General features: G+C 45.5%; 1 protein-coding gene across 2 annotated transcripts in view; it reads left to right on the top strand.

The window, feature by feature from the left end:
- Window positions 1–16616, top strand: part of ush (Zinc finger protein ush) — a 154991-nt gene that overhangs the window by 86090 nt on the left and 52285 nt on the right. Inside the window, exon 1 of one of the 2 annotated variants that reach the window (XM_043428366.1) lies at window positions 12899–14057. The exons of the other annotated variant lie outside the window; for it this stretch is intronic. Within the exon in view, the coding sequence (XP_043284301.1) occupies window positions 13991–14057 (67 nt within the window). The 5' untranslated portion in view covers window positions 12899–13990. Of the gene's footprint in view, window positions 1–12898; window positions 14058–16616 lie in introns of those variants that run through there. 2 annotated transcript variants of the gene reach the window in all.

The following is a 16616-nucleotide window of genomic DNA, read 5'->3' on the forward strand; positions in this document are numbered from 1 at the left end:
CCGTTTCTCGTGCTCGCCCCGCGCGTCGAGTGTTCCTCCTCCCCGCCGCGTCCACGAGGCTCTCGCTTCTCCCTATTTTCCGTTATCAAAGCATGTGAGAATCTCGATCGAGCGCATCCAAATAACGCAGCGACGATTCCTCCTCCCAGGGCAAAAATACTTGGAACAAAGCGCTTCAAAAACAAAGGTGTTCTTTCGACGGGGATATCCCCGCATAGAAATGTTGATGGATCGCGCACGCGCGAAAAAAAACATACCGAAATATCAAATTTCACAGGATCGGAGCTGAGTCATGGGGAATCTCGTGTGCCACGACACGAACCTCGCCTGCCGATAACGCGTTGACGTATCCGACGACGAGAATCGCGCTCGTCACTCTCTCCCGTTTCGGCAAAAGGACCGCGCGCTCGCGCGCGTCGAAAATATAAAAAATGAGGCAACGTCGAGGGACGATGAGTAACTACGTGGATTTAATACTATTTATTACCGACTGCGCGCACAATCATTTTTATTCTCTTTACGCGCCGTTCCAATTCCAATATCACGATTAAAGCAACGACGAGCGGCCTGACCGTCAGTAAACAGCAAATTTCGCACCAAAAACACTACGTTCCGACGTCTCGGAGCTTTTGCCGTTATTAAAATCGAACGGAGCAGGTGATATGCCGAAAAAACTTCTTTAAGACGAGAAAGTGTGTTCGGCAGAAAATGACAGGGCAGAAAAAGAGAGAGAAAACCGGAGAGAGAAAAAGAGAGCGAGAAGCAGACAGAAAGAAAATGAGAAAGAGAGTTTGACAGATCTTCATAAAGGCACACACAACTGCGCTGCTGCGATAAGGGAATCAGGCCCGGGCATCTCGACTCCCCCTCTTTACCCCTCTCGCGAAAACGCTGCTGGAAGAAAGGCAGAGAAAAAGAGTGAGAGAGAGAAAGTACCCTCCCACGAAACGCCAGCGAGTTTCCCACCCGGCCACTCACTCAGTACGCCGCTATCATTTTTCCACACGAGTGGGCGACTGCGGTGCGCTGTATATGCGATACGCTGTGCGCTTTTTCTCCTCGACTTTACCCATGTATTTATATATTTGTCCTATATACGATGAGGGTAATTTAGGAAATGTTATTTCGGCAGTGTGCGCATATTCGAAATTTCCTTCTTCCAGTTCCAAGCCATTTTTCATCCAATTTTTATCATTTTTATAAATGGATTTTAAAAAATGAACAAACTTTCATTTCCAATGGATCGTACGACGAATCGATACCGAATTTTGTCAAACATATTGAAAATACAACGAAGAATCGTAATCGTTGGAACGAGAGTTAAGGTTAACGATGCAAAACTCATTTTTCATGCAAGAATCTTACAATTTCATTGATTCCACAAATTATCTTGATATATAATATTTTGCACAATGTACTTTCCCAGAGTGTCTAAAATCTTTGAATGTATAAATACTGGAAAGAGGCTCGTAACTTAAAAAAAATGTGAAATTTACAGGTGCCTCGTTGCTTTTGAGAAGTGAACGAAAATGAGGATTTTCATTACCCCAATTCTCGTTGATCGTCATCCCCCAACTGGGATTTTCAGAAGAACAGTGAAAAGCGGGAAATGCAAATGTTCTCTGGCATATATAATCGCGCAGTGGAGCGCCTTTAATATATCACAATGAGGTCGATTCTGTGGTGAATTGTTGAGCTCGTGAAAGAGCACGAAAGCAAAGACGCATCAGAGCGCTTGGAAATGTACGGTAGAAATGGAAAAAGGGGGTTGAGAGACGGCCGGTGCGGGGGCGGGGGGGGGGGGGGCGAGGAGGGATTAAAAATAGCGTGTATATAGATCTAAAGGGGGCAGTTCTAGGTGGGAAACGATTCGGTATCTCGTCCCGACGTCACGGGGGTCTGAAATATGAGAGATACGATGGACCTCGGCCCCCACTTTAGCGCGTTCCATCCCCTCCCCCGGCGATGGTGCATTAGCGCTAATCTCCGCTCTTTAGTCCTTTCTTTATCTTTTCTGCCCGCGTCTCCTCTTTCTCTATTTTTGACTCTCTATTTCTCCAGCGAGAGAATTCTTCTATATAACATCGCTCGCCGGATCGTTCGCTATCATCTCTTTTCTCTCTCAGCCGTTTCCTCTCGACTCTCGCTGCTTGCTTATCCATCTACAGTTTCTGTACTCTATCGCCTCTTTTTTCTCTCCCAATCTCTCACTCTAGCTTCTCTTCATTCTCTTCCCTTTTTTCTCCCGTGTGCCCCGCTTTCGTTCTCTCCCTCTTCCTCATCGCGTATAGCCTTTCGCGTGTATAACCGAAGATAGTGGATGATAAAAGGACGTGAGAGAGAGAGAGAGAGAGAGTGGGATAGATTGGGAAAAAAGCAGCAAAGAGCAAAAAGACGGATTCGACTTATGTAGGATACCTGCTTTCAGGGATGCTGCGCGTTCAGCACGCCCGAAGGTTCCACTCTTGTGCGGCCCCCCGATCTATACGTGTCTCTCCATGTGCGTCCCTGTATGAGAAACGCGAGACGAGAGACGAGAGAGAAAGAGAGAAAACGAAATGGGCTTATGACTTTCAGCTTATCGGAACCGATCTAATCGCACGATCCGTTATTTGGGGGTCTGGCTATTTGGGAATAACTTTGAGCCTTCTAGTTTCTTCTCTCTCTCTCTCTCTCTCTCTCTCTCTTTCCACTCCGCGTATGTGCTCGTCGGAGAGTTTTGACGTTCCGAATCTCATTAGCGATCGTCAAAAAACCGGCCTGCGGGAGATTAAGTGTATTAAATTCGAAATAGAGAGAAAGAGATAAGCCGAGAGAGGGAGAGAGGCCGAACGAGCATCTCGGGATGCGAGCGCGAGAGAACACCTGTCTGAATGAGGACAGGATCATCGGACTAGACAGAATCGCCCGGTGTACGAGATAAGAGATATGGAAATAAAAATTATATCGTCTGAGCGTATCACTGAAAAATGAGATTCCAAGGTTTGTGCTTCACCGGGAAATAAAAAAAGTAACAAAAACTAGTTAATTCAATGTGACCGGAACGTCAAATTTATCCCCAACCATCTTATTTTCAATTCCGATAAATCCTTCCATTTTTCACGCCCGATTCATTCGAATTGAATACAGTATGATGGAGCTAGTAATAACGATTTTTTATTGTTGCACAAAATGATTCCGGTGGCCAATGTTAAATCGTATCAACACTTCCTTCTTACAGTACATTTATCTCTCGATGATTTTGTGCTGGTGCTGCGTATTCATCCACAGCGCAGTTGAATGACGTGTTGACGATTTGGAAAGGAACATTCTGTCTCTCAAACTCATTCTCGCCAGGCTGTTACATATATCTATGTTCATATTACTATAGCAATATGTTAGAGCTTGTGGCAAACACTACTCCACACTCTTATCGTTCTCCCATCTACTTCGAGCTTATCTCCTCTCGTTCGGGGCTTTCTCACTCGGATAAACCTTGGACCAGGAATCTTCGACAGCCATGAAAGAGAAAGAGAGAAAGAAGAGAGTGAGCAGGAATCGATATCCCGGGCTCGTTAGTTCCTCCAAGTGGTTCTGCCTGTCTCACGAGTCTATCTTTTCAGGAATTTATTCCACAATTCTCTCTCGCCCTCTCTCTCTCTCTCTCGCGGTCACTCCGCCGCTCTGTGTATACTCGCATGTTCTTCGCTTATCCATACATTGATCTCTCGACGGAATGTTTTCTTCAACAGTGAAATTCTCCAAAAGATGTCTACACACTGATTGGCTAATTATTATTGATAAATCGACACTGAAAATGGGAAGAAAACTCGTCAAATACCATTATTTCGTAAAACTTAAGGCTCATCGGTACATTTACAAATTTGAACGAAACTTTACAACCTTATAACAACCCTGATGGAATATAAAGATCTCCGAAAGACTTAACACAGTTATAATTCTACGAATTAACAAGTCTTACCGAGCCAAACGGTAGTTAACATCTCCATTATAAATGGCTAATTACAAATCTATCAGATAACCATTCGGTCTCTGCAGGCTTGACAAACTTATTTATACAAAAGTGTAATAAACGCATGGACCCCGAGCTCTGGAGATATTTATGGTAGAGAGCTGTGCAATAATTTATTACGCCACCCAAAGAGCATCTAAATTTCGACAGTGTTTCCTATGGAGGCCAAAACAATTTTTCATGAGGGCTTGCACTTGAAAAGCTTCGCCCAGAGTTTCAATTGCAGGCTACAATTGTTAATGGTTTTGAAAATCATCGCTCCACCCCCTTAATTGTCCCTGTTGGAGTGTAAAACACGATGTGTCGAACGTGCTGCAATCGGAAGCGCTAAACTCACCTTTACGTCGATGCTTTTTCGTTTCGATTTATTTTTTTATAAAACACCCACAAAGTTCAATATCGAGGCTGGTGAAGGGTGAGCAGGGTTAAATGAACATGAATCGTTTGGAGAACGAGAGTGAAAGGCTGTTGTCATGTGTTGTTGAGCATTTAGGGGAGAAAAATAAAAGGGTAAAACACAAACTGTCTCTTCTTTCTCTCTTTTTCACGTTTTTCCCTTGTCTAAGCCTCATTCATACGAATCCTGTTGAATTTGCGATTGCCTGGTCATTCGGTACATACGTGTTGGACCATTTCACTCTTTTTCTTTCTATAGATGTATACACATTAACGAATATATATATACTCGTTGGTTGGGGAGGCGATACGATCAAAAACATTTTCAGAGGGCTCAACCACGTTTAAAACTCTACACGCGACCAGCTAAAAGGTCCCTAACACTTTTCGGACAATAACCAACCGCGCGGCACCCCGCGCGCCTATTTCGTTATTGAATTATTTTCCTTTTTCTGTTTTCGTTTACCGCACTCCGGCGCAAGAGGGAAAACGTGCTGGTGAACGGGACACGTGTGTGCCATCCGCTGATCAATTTGCGACCCGATGTGCTTGGACTCTCTTCGATTTCACATTTAATCATGAGAATTCAAAGAACTCCAATCTCGACTCGTTAGAGGACCTCGGGCTAATGGAAATCAATTATTTTTTTCGTAATCCAGCTCAGTATATGTGTTGAAAAACTATATGTGGCCGTGATTATGTACAGCATTATGCTACGCGAAGACAATCAAAAAGTTATATTTAGCGTGAAATTCACTGTTAAATTTTCAGTTTTATAATAGTAATTATTAACGTGGGTATCGCGATCACTCGTTTCCGAATTTCGTAGCACACTGAAACGGTGATTTACACACTTCAACAAGGGCCTGAGCAAACAAAAAGAATGGGGGAATTTTTCAAATTTCCATCACTCCGTGTAGCCACTCGAATCCGTTTTCTCTCATTGACGCATTGTTCCCAAAACCTTATTTATATATGAAAAGGACAAAAGTTGGACAGTTTTAATCAAAGTGTCCCTCGTAAAAGGAGCGAATGGTAGAGCGAGCCACTGTCAAAATAAGAAAACGAGGGAACATGCACTCATGAAAATAATCTCGTCAAAGTTGGTAACTGAAATCACTTCGTGTTACAAGGATCAAAGTGTGTGATTTGACTCGTGCAATTGCCACTTAAAGAATACTCTGATTGATACTGTCATGAGAAATCACTCTCAGGCTTTAAGTTTTTCGAGGATCTTCTTGTCAGCCACCGCAGACTTGTCAATCCCCGGCTTCGATGACTCTTCACAAATTCAAATTGAATTTTAAATGGAACCAAGCCCTAAGTGCATGTTTCCTTAGGTCGAGTATTCAATTCAAATGAACGCGATCCTCGCCGCTCGTATCTTCAACAGGCGTCCTCCTTAAAAAGAGCCTTCTCTCGTTCCATACTTAAATTGCTTCCCCTCGCGACGATAGCGCAAAGTAATACTGCTTCTTACGTCAAACGGGAGGACAATTGAAGTGCGTACTTTGGTGACACCCGCATACTCGGTCGTTCTCTCGAGCCGTCCCCCTTTTTCGTCATCGTGATCTCTTCCGTCTTCGAGGAGAGGGCCTCGAGGCCTTCGCGGATACTTTCCAAGACATCCTGCCACGTGTCCTAGGAAGCGCAGGCGGACCGAGTCTTTTTAACCCGCGTCGACGTACACGGGCTCTCCATTAGTGTGCGACTGGTGCATAAAAGCATGGCGCGCGGTGTCTCCCTGTCCAGGAAACGGATGTCGCACGTGCCTCTCCGAGCTCCGTTGGCTTCAGCCAGCACGAGGCGAAGGACACTCTTCGAGTTTTTGAACGATCTCATTTTCAGATGCTCCCGCGATACTCGCGGTTATCCTCTCGAGAAGAACACGCGCCGATGCGAGATGGAGAAATATGGCGGGGACATCGCGCGAGGCGGGGAACTTTGCGTTGGAACGATCCGTTGACCGCGTAGCAGGAAAACGTCCGAATTTTAATTCGATATATTCCTTCGTAAGAGACGGATGAAAATATCTCTTGGAAGATCGCTCAACAGATCGTTGTGCTCCGTCTCGGGAGATTCATCATTAAAAAACGCGTGCCGCAATTTGGCCGATCATTGAGACCGTAAGATTCGCGAAATCTTGGCCGCAAGCCTATAATAAATCTTTTTCCTTTCACATCCTTCAGCACTGGTCCCCGAGTCAAGCACACGGAGAAGGCGCGGAGAGAGGGAAGCAGGGATATTTTATTCATACGCGTGCACGCATACGCGCCGAGACGTTATTTTTCAGCCAGCAATGGTGTCGCTCGTGTGTGGTTGAACACGCTAATGGCTTAATGGCGAATCGATGTTCGGTGACCAAGGAGCGTGATGGCTCGCGTACAAACCAGTCTCCATACTCTCTCAAAATAATGAAGCAACTCGATTGCGCGATTTTCAGTATCGAGCGAGCCGAACTTTACATTTTTTCAAATAAATACGTCGGGCTAGCGCAGCCGAGGCGCTTATCACCGGGATTTTCTTGGTTTCTTCATCTCGCTGAGCTTCCTTATATTAAAAACTATTCTCCAGGTACGAAATATGTAAATGTCGAGTTTTAATCGACCTTTGCAATGTCGCAAGTGATTACAATATCCTTGGAATATATACGCAAGCTAAACTTAAAACATCCGAGACTCGAGAGCCCGTCACGGAAAGAAAAAAAACTACTGTTACGAAGGAAAGTTGGTCAGGCTGAAAGACTTGTGCTAGCGAGGACACACGAGAGACCAGACGATTCTACGTTGTCCGGACGCTTATCTTATCACACGGAAACGCTCCGCGCCTTCTTAACCCTAGGGCCCGACGTTTCTCTCTCCAGGGGACGAATCTCTCTCGCTCTCTTTCGCGATTCGCGCCCGCCGACCGGCGGCGACCCCGCAATGTATATATACGTATGCACACACTGACGTAAGCGGAGGAGAGAGCGGGCGAGATACAAACCATTCACCAAAAGCGGCGGTTACGGAGAGCATCCGGGGGACAGTGGATCCATTTATTCGCAAATGCCAAGGACGCTACATCGGGACTCTCGTGTTTGAGCTCTTTTGGACGTCCGATATGCTCCGCACCGTTATATTTTGGTGTCTCGCCGTTGCCGAACTCAACGGACGATAAAAGAACATAAAAAATTTATAAGACCCACAACATTTATTTTATCCCGATTTTATTGATTGAGCCTGCTGAAATAAATACCCGAAAATCTGCTCTCGTAAGCGTACGTGAAGAAAATTCTTTCCGAGTCTGATCCCTGATCAATTGGGATAAACTTTTCACTACTTTCCAATCCTCGAAAAGATTAGTCTCACGCACTCGCGATCGGTTTTAGTCGCTCTCGTTTGTTTCGCGAAACGAAAAGCTTTTGCAAGCCTTTCACCCCCAAACCGAAGGTGAAACTCCGGGGCTGCGAGATCGGTTTTCGTAAGGAGACACGAGACAACTGGCATTTCCAAACTTGTCATCGTCCTACGTCAGTGCGAAAAAAGTAAGATTTTCTTGAACAATTACTCAAAAGATTGATGAACCGAAGGGCCCTCGGATATTAGATCGTTTCTTTTGATTCTCCCCAGTCGAGAGAGTCCGGCGATACGCTCTCTCGCAGCAGAGCTTGAAATCCAGAGCGACGACGAGAGATAGGAGATAAGGGGGAGAGAAGAGAGCAAAAGAGAGACGGAAGGGAGATCGTACGGTTGAGCATCTCTCAGTTGCCTCGGACGCGGATCGACGATTTGTCAAAGTCGAGGATGCGCTGATCGCTTTGTGCTCTAACGAAATGGAGTTAGGCTCCGATGCTCCCGAGATTTGTCCCCGCACCTATATATGTAGATGCGTTACACAGTCAGAGTAATAGAGTATCGAGAGACTCTAGAATTCGAACGTACGTGAAAGAAAAAATGGGATAAAAAGCTGGAGCTCGGCTAAAGGAGCCGAAGAATCGATTGATGCTCCCGGAGCAGGAGCGACCCTTTTCCTTGACCGTAGCATTTCTGAGGATTCTCGCACAATTTTTTATTCACGCGGACGCGCGCGCGCGAACCCCCTTTGTCGGTAGTCTTGCTCCTGGCGAACAACCGATCAAACGGATGAGCATCAGGATATGAGAAAAAACGAATGTAGGAAGAAACGTGCGCGAATCGCGATTGCACCCTTAATCCCTTTCCAGACGTTCTTCATCCTCATTTCGCGCGATCGACGATCGAATGAACACTAAATTTTCGGTCCTACGGACAATTTTCCTTCGCATTCTGTCATAATGATCAACATGATAGCGATTTTTACAAAATGGCAAATAAAAAATGGATTCGTCATCGAAATTAGAATCCTCAGGAAATTGTAAGAATAATTGAATCTAAAGAAATTCGGATTTTCAACACAATCCGGATCGATGTCGCTGAAAAAGTTTCGTCACCGTGTTAAGAATGAATGTGGGCATGTCGTTGATCGAACGATCGACGAGCGTTACCATGGGAACGAATAGGGGTTCTTTAAACAGTTTTTGAAAATATTTGCAGCCGTTATGAACCGTTCTGAGGAGCCCTAATTATTGTATTCTTTGATTCAATAAATAATAAAATGTATGAAAGCGTGTTCGGTTGATAAGAATCATTGAAACCGTGAGCGTTGAGTCAAAATTTATAATCGACTTTTCAAAAGTTGAGCCTAAACAATATTTACGTTTTTTTTCAACGTAATACGAATATACGGTAAATACAGACATAAATACTGCGACAATAACATACGAGTGTTTTGCACGAGTGGCAAAGTTCGCCACTCGAGCAGGCTAGTCAAAGGGAGAAGGGAGAGCGAGAGAGCAGGATGGCTCGTTTCTCATTTGCGTAATCTCCGTGTGCTCTTTCGCTCTCCGAGGCGAGGGCTATAGCGAGTTCGCGTTTTCCTCTTCCGTCGGAGCGAGTTTAACAGGGTGATGTGGCTGACCAACCGCATAGAACAGAGTGTGCGCTGTCCTACAGTCCTCGTCGAGGAACGATGAGCTGCAAGCTCTTGCTGCTCCGAGGGGATGATGCAGCATCCCTACCATCGCTGAGAGAAGCGTTAAAATACGCCCTGCTTCGTTCTCATCCCAGTTTGGAGGAGAAACATCCCCCATTTGTTCTCTCCACCTACGCTTTCCTTCTCTGGGCTCAAGCCCGCTCGAGAGATCGTTTTGACGAGGTGAACTAGCCTAATCGCTGGGGCTACAATCTCCCTGTTTCTCTCTCTCTCTTCCCTTTTTTCTCCCTTTTCGTATTTGTCCTCTTTTTCTTTCGTGACGTAATCATAATTGCGACGCGCGGCTCTGCTCGCGGTTAAGGCCGATAAAAAACGAGAGACTCTTTTTCACGTTATAATACATAGATAGAGATATGTTGGTACGAAGAGCGGGGTCCTCTCCAGATTTCGCCTTCTGCTTTTTCTCCTGGAAAACGTAAAATGGATTAATTTGATTTACGTACCCGCAACGTTTCGGCCAAACTTTATTACGCGGCCAAAAATGAAATCGTACGGAATGCTCGAGCTTGCTGCTGGCTACGAATTCTTTATGCTTGCACCAAACGTTTATTTCGTTAATAGAATTCATTCAATTAATCCGTTCGAATTTATCGTAAAGGAAAAACGATTTTTTTGTACTTTCTCGATCTTCACAATCTTATAATATTTCAAATTATAAGCAAAATATGGCATCCCCCGTGCAATTCTTATTCATTTGAATATTCGATAACGAGAGAATCTTTGAAGAAGCATTCTCCCTACGCTATCGCGATGCTAGGCGCATTCTCCAAGTTTTTATATTTAAATTCGGGACACCCTGTTAATACATGCGCGTGTGTGTGTGTGTGTGTGTGTGTGTGTGTGTGTGTGTGTGTGTGTGTGTGTGTGTGTGTGTGTGTGTGTGTGTGTGTGTGTGTGTGTGTGTGTGTGTGTTGCACTATACGTGGACCGAGAGGACGCGCATACGGGGTTGCTGCCGTTTCTACTGATATCGTCGGAGCCGATCTGGAACGAAGGCGATAAGCCCCGGCCGAGTCGCGGGTGCCGATAAGGCCACGGGCTCTGGTGCTGCTGCGCGGCGACGATACACAAACCGATGCCAGAGAGTAGAGCAGCCGGGGTAGCGTCGCCCAACTGCGCTATTTCGTATATAGAAATATACGAGCCGTGAGCGCACATAAGCATTTTAGTGTACGAGTGTGTTGGCCCCGTACATAAATGTATAAATATACATACATTATATAATCCGAAAGACGCGTTTATCCGGATGCGAGAGAGTCGGCGAGTGTTTCGTCCTCGTTCCCGCCGAGTATGGGGCTTCGCGGGTGCATTTCATTTTCGACACTCGACCCAACTTGCTTCAGAATCATTCAAAAATGAGCAGATCAAAACTCCCCCGTTTTTCTCCTCGATTCCCCGGGTTCCGATGCTTCGGCCGATTGAAAAATCTCTTGATTTTTCGTGTACGGGATTGTGTCGACACGAAAATCTCACTGGAGACGATTGTGCGGAGAATTTCCTTCGACTTTTTGTTTTCTTCTTTCCCGCTCTCTCTCTCTCTCTCTTGAGCAGAATAATGACTAATTGGCTTATTATTCATAACCTCGTACGGTCAAACAATACTGCTGTGTTTATAGACGCGGCGGTTGTGCGCGAGCTACGTAGCTATATGAAGATGTGTGTAGCGATTCACTCGTCGCGTTATCGTTATCGCCATTAGTCACGTATACGGTATAGTCGTAGCAGCCGCCGGGCAGTCCTGGTACACACACGTATATAAACATAACATTAGCTGTGTACGGGGATGTATGTAGGAAAGTCTAGAGTACATACACTCGAGTGTACGAAGGACTATATCATCATAAAATCGTTATCGTTATCGCCTTTGCCGGTTTCTCCGTCCCTCGCTCTCTCTTTTGCGCTCTTGCTTCTCGCTCTCTCTCTCTCTCTCTCTTTCTCTTTCTCTTGCTCTGTCTGTCCTGCTCTCCCCCGCCCCCTGCCCTCTTCGTCTCTCTCTCTCTCTCTCGCTCTCTTTCGCGTTCCTTATCATCAACGCTATCGCCTCTTGTTCGAGAGTCCCGGGCGACCGCCGCTTGCTAAGTTCAAGTCACGACACAAGCCGACATTCCCCCACGGCGGTGAACGATTCACCAGAGCGTATATGTTACACGCTATTATTATAATATCCGAGGCATACGTACACATATCAATATAACATGTACCACCATCGCAATCCAGCCATGGAGAGAAGGCCCGTACATAAGTCCTTAAAACAAGTACCGCACTCTTGTATTTATCGTGTAACGAAGCTCCGATCTGGCGATACAGGTCTGAGCTTCGTCAAACGTTGGCTGGGGCAGGAGGGGCGGGGGGCACGAGAGAAGCTCTTGTCACAAGGGGCGCGAGGAGTCGCGAGAGTACGAAAAGATCGCACGGTTTTTCATCGGTTATTCCGAATTTCTGTTTCTCATTGTTCAAGACTTGAGCGTTTGAAAGATATCGTGAAAAGTTGCATCTTCGATCTAACGAAGGTCTTCAATTGAAAGCTTTTTGAGCTTTATTTCGTTCTTAGTAGCTCGAAGCTTGAGGATTCATTGGCAGACATCGAACGCTGGCAAATAAACGATCGTGTGTGCCAAGGGGTGTCTGCGGGAACGAAAGTTTAAATGATCGGAGCAGAGAGACGCAGAGAGAGAGAGAGAGAGAGAGGAGAAAAGAGTGGTAGAGGAGCAACGCGGAGGAAGGAAATGACGAGAAAAAAGGAAGATACAGAACGTTTGTTTGCCAGAAAGGTGGTGGCGGCTAAGCTTATCGGAGAAAACGGAAAAGGGAGACCACGTGAGACGGATAAAGATGGGGAAAAAAGCAAAAGAGAGAATGCCCAGAGAGCAGGGGAAAGAGGAGGGGAGGCCAGAAGATAGTGAGAGCGACTTGACAGGAGAAGAAAAAGAATGGAGAGAGGATAGAGAGAGAGAAAGAGAGAGCCAAAGTGATAACGCCAGGTAGCCATGGCTATGTCGGAGGTTCGAGCAAGGCCCACGCTCGGAAAACCGACCCAGTAATACTAATTCTTCCGAGGCGTCAGCATCTCGAAACTCGAGGACTCCCCATCGCGCCAGTATCATCGCTCAGCCTCGTTCGGAAACTTCTTGCGTCCTCTTTCTCAATCTTCGATATTATTCAAGAGATTAAATCCCATTTCGCTTTGATCGATTCGATGATATATTCATTTATGAAGAACCAAAACGATTCGCTGATAATGTGAAACTGGAACGATCGCGGAATACGTAAGTGATCCGGGGGGAGCGGATAAGTGATAAGAAAAGTTCATCGATTCGGATCTTATCTGCGGATATCGCGCCGATGTAATTCAACTCTTTTTGTTTTTTTCTTTTTCTATCTGTCGAATCACCGTTTTTTCCGCGTCTGGCACGTAATGTACAATCGATCGAAGGACGATTACGATCGGGATTCTTCATCAACTAATTATCAAACGTTATCGGACGTTGGCAGCAACGAATACTCGTTCAGGCGCAAAGAGCCAGTGAGAAAAGTGAGGCTCAGTGTCAGCGTTTATTTTTCCACGTTTTCTTGCGCTAATCTCCCACCGCGTGCGTAATTTTTTCATCATATTATTCCGCATCTTCGAAGCTCTCGCTGCTGCTGCCGCGCTTCTTCTTCTTCTTCTTCTTCTTCCTCTTCTTCTTCGCTTGGTTGGCGCGCAGGATCACGACTACGATTATTCACGCGCGTTACGTGATCGTGACAATAGCCAGGCAAACAGCCGACGGGGCCACCCGTGCTCTCGCGTCCGACTACATTTTTTACACTTATATATCTTCATATTATATACGCGGGCGGGCGGGCCTGTGTGTGTGTGTGCGTGTGTGTTTATATTGTGGCAAACCGAGAACTGAGATCGCAAGATCGTGATCGGTAAAACGGTCTACGAGGCCCTCCCTGAGCGAGCCTCGCGGCCACAGAGGCGCGAAGCGAAATGAGATAAACACACTTTTACCGACCACCGGGAAACTGCTTCGATGTCCGAGACAAAAAATTTGCGCGATTGCCTTTCGCAGCGAAAAGGAACAAAGAACGAGGGCGATCGCTGTTCGAAGCTCCGGAAATGACCGTTTTTTCTCGCACCTTTGTACACCGAGAAAATTGATGCTGTGAAACAACGTGGTAAAAACCGGGCGCCGACACTTCGCCAAATGGAGATAAAAGCCTGGATCGCTTTCGACCCTCGAACGAGTCTGGAGTCGTACTGAATGATTGAAGAATTTCTTGACTCGTCGTTCGTTCTTACAACCAGCCTCACGATTGCATCGGTAAAGGTGCCATTAATCAATGGAACAGCCAATTGTCAAGGATACAAAAATGTGAATCGCCCACTCGATCGAAGCATCGTCCTTCTCCGCTGCTGCAAGTCACAGTGCCGCGCGCACGCGCGTTTATCCTCAATTCTAGCGTAATGTGTGAGCGGTGATTGTGTGCCATCTTCAATTGGAATTAGACGATAACTTGGCGAGGATTTTTGTCCGGTACACGATGAGCGTACTGCTGTGGCGCCAGCGCAAATCAAATTTGGGGATAGTGACATCCGTCAGTGGAACGAGTGAGTATACGAAGCGCCGAAAAATGGAAGACCCGAATATTATCCGTCTGGGAAGAAACTTCGATAAAATATGGTTTATTAAAAAATCTCGCTATTTCCAAAGACTGCACTTTTCGCACGACAACGATCTCGGCGATCTGTGCGGTAGATTATCGTACGGTAGAGCCGCGCGCGCGGGGGCGCCCGCGTAATTGCAAAATCTTCGATCGCTCGATACGATAATAAATGTTTTGTCACGATGAGGTGTGCCTATCTGGATGCACGTATATATGTGCGCGGCCTTCGTATTTTCTAATCAAGGAATTCGTATTATTAGTCACGTAGATCGAATCGCCCGATCGATAATAGAATTCAATCGGCATATCGATCGCTATCAGCGATCTATTATTATTCGAGAGTCGTAAATTTGTTTTATAACTCGGGGGAGAGATTAGCGAACGTTCGTTTTCTCGAAACTCACGTACAGATATACATCTGCGCGGCTTTACGAGTGCTATAGGTATTGAAATTTTCTTCTCCTCGATCGCGAGTTACAAAGAAGGATATTAAACTTTATCGGGCGACGTGACCGTCACACACCGGGAGACTAGGCCAACTGATAAATTCGTGCGATAACGAAGAGCGATACAAACTCAAATATTCGTTGCTTCGACGCGCGTGCCATTAAAGAATATATTTCGTTAGTTCGTTTCGGAAAAACGACGATAAGGATACTTCGTCGTAAGTCATGAAATAACTATAAACAAATGGGTTGTGCAAGTTGAAATAAAGAGAAGAAAATATGCTGCTTTTACGAAAGACTCGCGCATCGTAACGGGATTATCTTTCTGGTCATGGTTATAGATTTTATCTTGTAGATCGATAATATCGTGTATTTCGAGCAACACACACCCCGCCGTCACTCACGATGAAAGAAAAATACTATCGTACCTCCTCGATCGCCTTTATCCAGTACGAATCTCTCAGCTAAGCAGATTTTTTTCGTTCTTTATCAACTCGGATCTTACGTCTCGTAGCCCGCGACCTAAGCTCGGTGTTTAAACGAGGAAAAAGAGAGCTAAGGAAAACGAGAAAATGAAGACAAAGTTTGCTACGAAAATCCTTTGAGGCGATCGTATTTTTTTTTTTTTTTTTTGTAGAGTTGCGAAGGTTCTGGCGAATTACAGCTCAAGGGTAACGCCCTGCATCGACGGTGGCATAAAAATCGCGATACTTTCTCCTCATTTTTGCACTTACCGAATAAGCCAAAAATCCGTGCGCTTCGAGCCAATTCGTAACGAACCCGAATTCTACCTGAATGTGGACGCACAGGGAAAAGTGTACAAGTCCGAGGAGGATGAAACTCGAAGAGGATCGAAGAAGGGGGAGATCGGCCTGAGGGCTTCCACGAAAAGAGCAAGAACACGAAATAAAAGATGTAAGGAGAGAGATTGGGAGAAAGAGAGGAAAAGATGAGACTCTTGGGTTAACCAACAAGCAAATTAACACGTGGGAGGGTCCGATCGGCAAATGAGATAATTGTGCGCCGGTCAAGCAGCAGCAGAAGCTGAAAAAAGTGCAAAAAGGTCTCTCTCGCTCTGACTCGCCCTCCTCCCCTCTCCGTGTCTTAAAAAGCCTCGATCACGAGCAGAAAAAAGGGGGAGAGGAAGAGCAGTTGAGATCTCGCTGTACCACGAGCGTCTCGATCGACAGAGGGCGTGTTTATAACGAGATGAACGTATCGATCGATCGAAACGAGCTTTATGATTTTTTACCTCAGCCTGCTCTCTCGTCTCCCCGTTGCTTTCGTCGTCAATGCGAGCCCGAGAATTTCATTCTTGAGTCTTCATTAACCGCGGTTACCCCTCTCACCCAACATCTCTCTTTTACTTAAGCTAATTATAGAGATCGAGTTAATGAGCATTAATAACTTCTAGGATGAGCTGAATCGTTCTAGCGGAGGGAGGCTAATTTATTAGTCAATTTTCGTCTGCTGCATAGTTTCCAGCAGTGCAAAATGGCTCAAAGTGCGTTATGAGGCAACTAGTCTGTTGAGTTTTTTTGTTTCAACTATTTTATGAGAGCTACCGCATTAGCCAGCAGGGCAATACGAAAGTGGCAGAAGGATCCAACGGAAAGATAATTTTCTCCGCTTATTATCAATTTGCTTGAATTAATCGAATTATAATTGAATCAATGTTCGATCAACATAACAACTTTTATTATTCTGTATAGAACGCCCGTGATGAAAGAAAAATGTTGTTTTATCTGCTGCCGGGCGCGTACCAAGTCCGAAGAGTAACGACCAAAAATAGACGACGCCGGGCGCACGAGGCCAGGCTAAGAAAATTGCAACTGCAGATAAAGCAGCAATAGATAAACCTGCCTCGGGGGGTGGTCAAACATTCGTTTACCCGCGATAAGATTCACGTATCTTCGTGAGAACGGAAACTTCGTTTTTTTCAAAGCTGCTCCTTACGCAATTCTCGTTTCACTTCATGCGCAGTCCAGCAGACTCGAGCACATCCACACTTTTGTATTATTCTTAATAATCAATTGTAATAAGTATTTTTTTTGGCT

This window comes from Venturia canescens, chromosome 9, assembly GCF_019457755.1.
Source record: "Venturia canescens isolate UGA chromosome 9, ASM1945775v1, whole genome shotgun sequence".
Classification (NCBI taxonomy): domain Eukaryota; kingdom Metazoa; phylum Arthropoda; class Insecta; order Hymenoptera; family Ichneumonidae; genus Venturia; species Venturia canescens.